At 54.1% G+C, this 4,666-nt stretch overlaps 1 protein-coding gene across 1 annotated transcript in view; it reads right to left on the bottom strand.

The window, feature by feature from the left end:
* Positions 1 to 242: 242 nt before the first annotated feature.
* ZYX (zyxin) overlaps positions 243 to 4,666 on the bottom strand; it is a 7,489-nt gene continuing 3,065 nt past the window's right edge. The window contains exons 2-8 of the mRNA XM_010155097.1: positions 4,149 to 4,339; positions 2,233 to 2,739; positions 1,764 to 1,905; positions 1,512 to 1,681; positions 1,181 to 1,359; positions 777 to 897; positions 243 to 377 (exon numbers count right to left, since the gene is read on the bottom strand). Of these exons, the coding sequence (XP_010153399.1) occupies positions 267 to 377; positions 777 to 897; positions 1,181 to 1,359; positions 1,512 to 1,681; positions 1,764 to 1,905; positions 2,233 to 2,739; positions 4,149 to 4,339 (1,421 nt within the window). The 3' untranslated portion in view covers positions 243 to 266. The remainder of the gene's footprint in view (positions 378 to 776; positions 898 to 1,180; positions 1,360 to 1,511; positions 1,682 to 1,763; positions 1,906 to 2,232; positions 2,740 to 4,148; positions 4,340 to 4,666) is intronic.

Raw genomic sequence — 4,666 nt, 5'->3', positions numbered from 1 at the left:
AGTCTTCAGGGAACAGGGATCACTCACCTTGGTCACAGCCTCCAGCCTGGAATACGCTGCGGCCAGGGAAGTGGCGACAGGCAGAGAAGCCCCTTTTGGTGGGTATGCAAAGTCTAGGAGCGGTGAATCCTACACGGGTCAAGAACTGCGCTGGCAGAGTCTCCATCGGTAGCAACCTGCCTCGTGAGGCAGAGGGACAGGACAATGGCAGGGAAGGGAAGAGCCTCGAGTGCAGGGGTCTCGAGGGTATGCCCGCCCCAAGCTCCTCAGCGTGCCGTTTTGGCACGAACAGTGTGACACTTCATACACAGCACGTGCCCGTCCAGTGGAAAGCACCCGTTCTCGTCTGCTTCAATGGACAACGGCTTCCCGCAGTCCTAAACAGGGAAAGAAAAGAACGAGGGAGCTCAGTGACAGCCAAGGGCAGGGTAAACGCGTTCAAGGATGCGAGAAATGCCCCAGTGGATCAGGATGTGGCTCACAGCCCACTGATGGTGCTAATGGGAAATACAATTCTGAGGGAAGAGCAAACCCCTTCCGTGATCCCAGCGTGTTCCTCCAGTATACACAGCTGCTGTACAAGGGATGTTAGAGGCTATGGCCCTGCATAGTCCTTATTCACGGACCTGTGGTCTGTGAGTGTCTAATCTTTCCCTGAACCTGCTTCAGGACGCTCCAGATTCATCCAAAACAATCTCAGTGGTCAGAATAAGACAACAAAGGTGCCCGGTTGCTGGTGATGGGAAAGATGGGAGGAGTGGGGGCACCAGCCTTACCTCACACTTGTAACATTTCATGTGGAAATTCTTCTCCAGTGCCACCACACGCACGGTCTCATCCTTTCCAGGCTCTGGCATGATAGGCTCGCTGCAGACCGAGCAGCGCGGAGCATACTTCCTGCAACCAACAAAAACACAGAGGAGACCGGTGACCACCACGGTGCCATTCCATGCAGGTTTCTCACTGCCATACCACAGCATCAGCAGCAGGGGAACAACAAATCACAAAGAAGTTCCGGCAGGAAAAGACCTTAATCGCTACAAGGTGCATCGCTGATGCGTTTTTAACTTTGTGTCCACCAGATCCCACGTGCAACCCAAGCCCGTACTGCAGCAAAACTGAGTGGGTGTGAGGGAACCTGCCTTCTTCCAGGCCCCACCTGCACGTGCTCTCTCCATACCTGTGGTAGTCGTCCACGCAGTGAGGCTGGTTGGCCTGGTCCACAATAAAAGAGGCCCCTTCGAGAGGGGTACGGCACACGACGCAGGTGAAGCACTGGGGATGGTACGAGTTACCAGTGGCCTTCAGCATCCGGTCCGTGATGGTCTGTTTGCAGACGCTGCACTTTTCCAAGGTCCCCTGAGCCCAAAAGGAAACACGACACGTTAACCCAATCCCCCCGCCTCTGCGAGGATACACCAGAGACAGGCAAGATGGAAGGAAGAAGGGGAAGCAAGAGAGCGACTGCAGCAAGCTCGGCTCTCCCAGCAGCTTTCACCCCCGTGACTCACGGCATAGCAGTCCTCACAGAAGGGCTTCTCGTCCACGTTGTAGAACTGCTGCCCCTGCAGCTGCTTCTCACACTTGAAGCAGGTGAAGCATTCCACGTGGAAAAGGCGGTCCAGGGCCCTCACAGCTGGCTGAGTTCGTGACAGGGGCTTCTGGCAGAAGCCACAGAGCTCTGTCCAAGGAAAAAAGGGATTAGGAGACACGAAAACCCACCGCAGCCTTAGTCCTACCCGCTGTCTTCTGAGGGGACGCACCAGAGGTAGCGGCCTCTGCTGTGGGCGGATGCTCCATATCCTTCATTAGTTTCTGAGTCAACATCTCCAGCTCTTCCACTTCCTTCATGGTCAGGCAGGAATTTCCCCTAGGTGGATCTGCACTGGAGCCTGTGGGCCTATGCTGCAGGAAGAGGGAACACTCAATCCCAAAGGACACATCCAAACAGACTGCCCTCCCACTCTGTCCCTAACCAACCTACTTCTCTCACCTTCCCTTCTCCTGTCTCCCTCTAGGGAACAATCTGCCACCCACTGTGCTTGCTTCTTCCCATCTTTATACCCAGTCCTCTCCCGCTCCACCACTGTCTCTCATGACACCCCTCTTTCACCGGGGTAACGGCTTCCCCCAGCCAAGGGCAGACGCTCCCTTCCCTCCTCATCCTCCACCTTCACTCCCAGTGACGCTCTGCCCATCCCAAGACACCAGTCCCATGGCTCTATCCCTTACCGTGTCTTTTGCAGCAGCAGGTTGTTCTGTGGGGCGTGGCTTCTCCTGCACTGGGGGTCTTTCCCTCTGCTGAGCATAGGTGAAATTGGGAGGCTGTGGCCGAGAGGAAGGACCTGAAGGTGCCGGGGCTGTGAACTGAGTCTGAAGGGAGGTGGGATATCTTGGAGAGTTTGAGGGAGCCGTGGGAACACCGGCACCTGATCTGGACCCAGACTTAGGAGAGCCAGCAACAGGGGTTGGGGTGAATTTAGGGGTAGTCTGAGCAGGAGGGAGAGAAGGAGGTGGAGGGACTGGCGCTAGGGGCTCCTTGCGTTGCTGCGAGGCTGCCCATGGGGCTGGGGCAGGGGTCACATCCGCTCCAGGAGTCTTGAAAGATAAGCTTCCACTTGGCTTTGGAGTGAACTTGGAGGGAAAGGAATGAGGAGTATCTCTGGGTGCAGATGGTATTTCCACATAGGCTTTGGGGGCCGATGGCTTCTCCAGGGAACCTGTGGATCCCGGAGATATCTGTAAAGGGAAGCAACAGAAACAGACAGTTATCACCAAGGTGGAAGAGAAAATATGCCATCGATAGCAGTAAGTCAGCAGCTGTCCCAGACCCACAATGCCAGGGGTTCCCACACCGTTACATATTTAGCAGGCCTGGCAGGATGCAAGACCTATGCCTTCACGTACGTTTCCTCACTATGGTTTATCCAGACATTCAAAATCTTCAGTTGCACCCTTCTCGCTACCTCTGTTCAGAAAACCAGCCATCTCTCCTTCTACCTGCGACATTCTGGGGAGCTCACCCGGGATTTGAAGGGGTCATTCTTCTCCATGTCATCCAACATTACGGACAGTGAGTCAATCTCAAGATCAATGCTGCTCATCTTGCCACGTACCTACACCACCATCCATGAGGAAAGAGGGAGCAGAGCATGTTACAGGAACAGCCAGAGATCTGGGTGCATCCCCTTACAACAGCAGATTTTGACACTTTGGACTGTGGCACGGATCTGCTCCTCGATTTGAGCAGATAACAAGTTGGTGAGGATGAATAGGCACAGTCTCCAAGGTCTATAAACAGTGGGAAAATGCACAGCCCAAAGAAACTCACAGACAGATTTAGGTGGGAAAAAGACATCTGGAGGTCTCTACTCCAACACCCTGCCCACAGCAGGGATAACTCCCAGGCTAGACCACGTTGCTCAGAGCCTTGTCCAGGAGATTTCTGAACTTTACTAGGGATGCAGATTCCCCAGCCTCTCTGGGCACCTGTGACAGTGTTGAGCCACCCTCAGAGGGGAAAAGGGTTTTCTTCTGTCCAACAGGAATCTCCCCTGCCGAAAGTTGTGTCAATCGTTCCTTGTTCTCTTGGTGTGCCCCAGTTAAGAGGAATCTGTCTTCTCTCCAGCCCTCTTTTAGGCATTGTGGACTGCTGTTAGATCCCTGCCTTGGCCTCCTCTTCTGCAGGCTGAACAAATCCAGCTCTCGCATCACGCGCTCCAACCCCCACTGACCGGTACGACCCTTTGCTGGACTGCTTCTAACTCAGTATTCATCTAGGGTTACTACACTGGGGAGGCCAACTGGAAACAGTCCTCCAAGACGCAGCCTCACTAGCGTCCAGGAGAGATGAATAATCACCCTCCTTGTCCTGCTGACTACACTTACGAACGTGGCCCAGGATGTGGTTGGCTTTTGTAGCCACAAAAGTGTGTTACTGGCTCACACGTGACTCACTGTCACGTGAACCCCACGTCCTTCATCTGCAGAGCTGGCCAGTTGGCCCTAACCTATGCTGGTCCACGCGGTGGTAGCATTTTCTGCTTTCCCAGATCTCAGGGCTTCCTGCTGCTGAGTTCAGCGTAGTGAGAAGCTGTCCCAACGCACAGAGCATCACAAGAAACTCTACTTCCCTTGGCCTCACTCACCTGTGGGGCAGGTACCTTGCTCACAGGCCCTTCATCAAACATCGGTGGAGATGGAGGAGGAGGAGAAGGAAAAACTTCTTCCGGGGCTGGTGGAAAAGGCTCTTCAAAGGGTGGTGGCGGTGGGGGAAAAGCACAGTTTGAAGGGAAGCTTGTCTCCTCTCCAGGTGGGGGAGGAGGTGGCAACGGCAGGTCTAAGGGGAAGAATGAGAATAAAAGCAAGTTTGGATAACTTCTTCCCTTTTGCCAGTGCAAACCCCATGAGGGGTCTTGAAGGTAGTAGTTCCGCAGCCCCCAGGAGACCCCGGCACCCATCAAGGACAACAGAACTCCCCCGGCTGGTTTTCACCTCATCCAAAGCTATTTGCTATCATACAAACTTTCCTCAGTAGCTACTGCAATCAGTCACTGGGAACAGTTGTTGGATAACTGGGAACAGGTCTTCCTATGCCCTTTCCCATTCCTCCTCTCATTCTTTGGTCCCTAGCATATGCTTCTCTTGCCAGTAACTGGCTCATAGT

Source organism: Eurypyga helias, unplaced genomic scaffold (genome assembly GCF_000690775.1).
Source record: "Eurypyga helias isolate BGI_N326 unplaced genomic scaffold, ASM69077v1 scaffold42157, whole genome shotgun sequence".
Lineage (NCBI taxonomy): Eukaryota > Metazoa > Chordata > Aves > Eurypygiformes > Eurypygidae > Eurypyga > Eurypyga helias.
The sequence above is the reverse complement of the archived record's forward strand: the minus strand, read 5'-3'. Positions and strand labels throughout refer to the sequence as shown.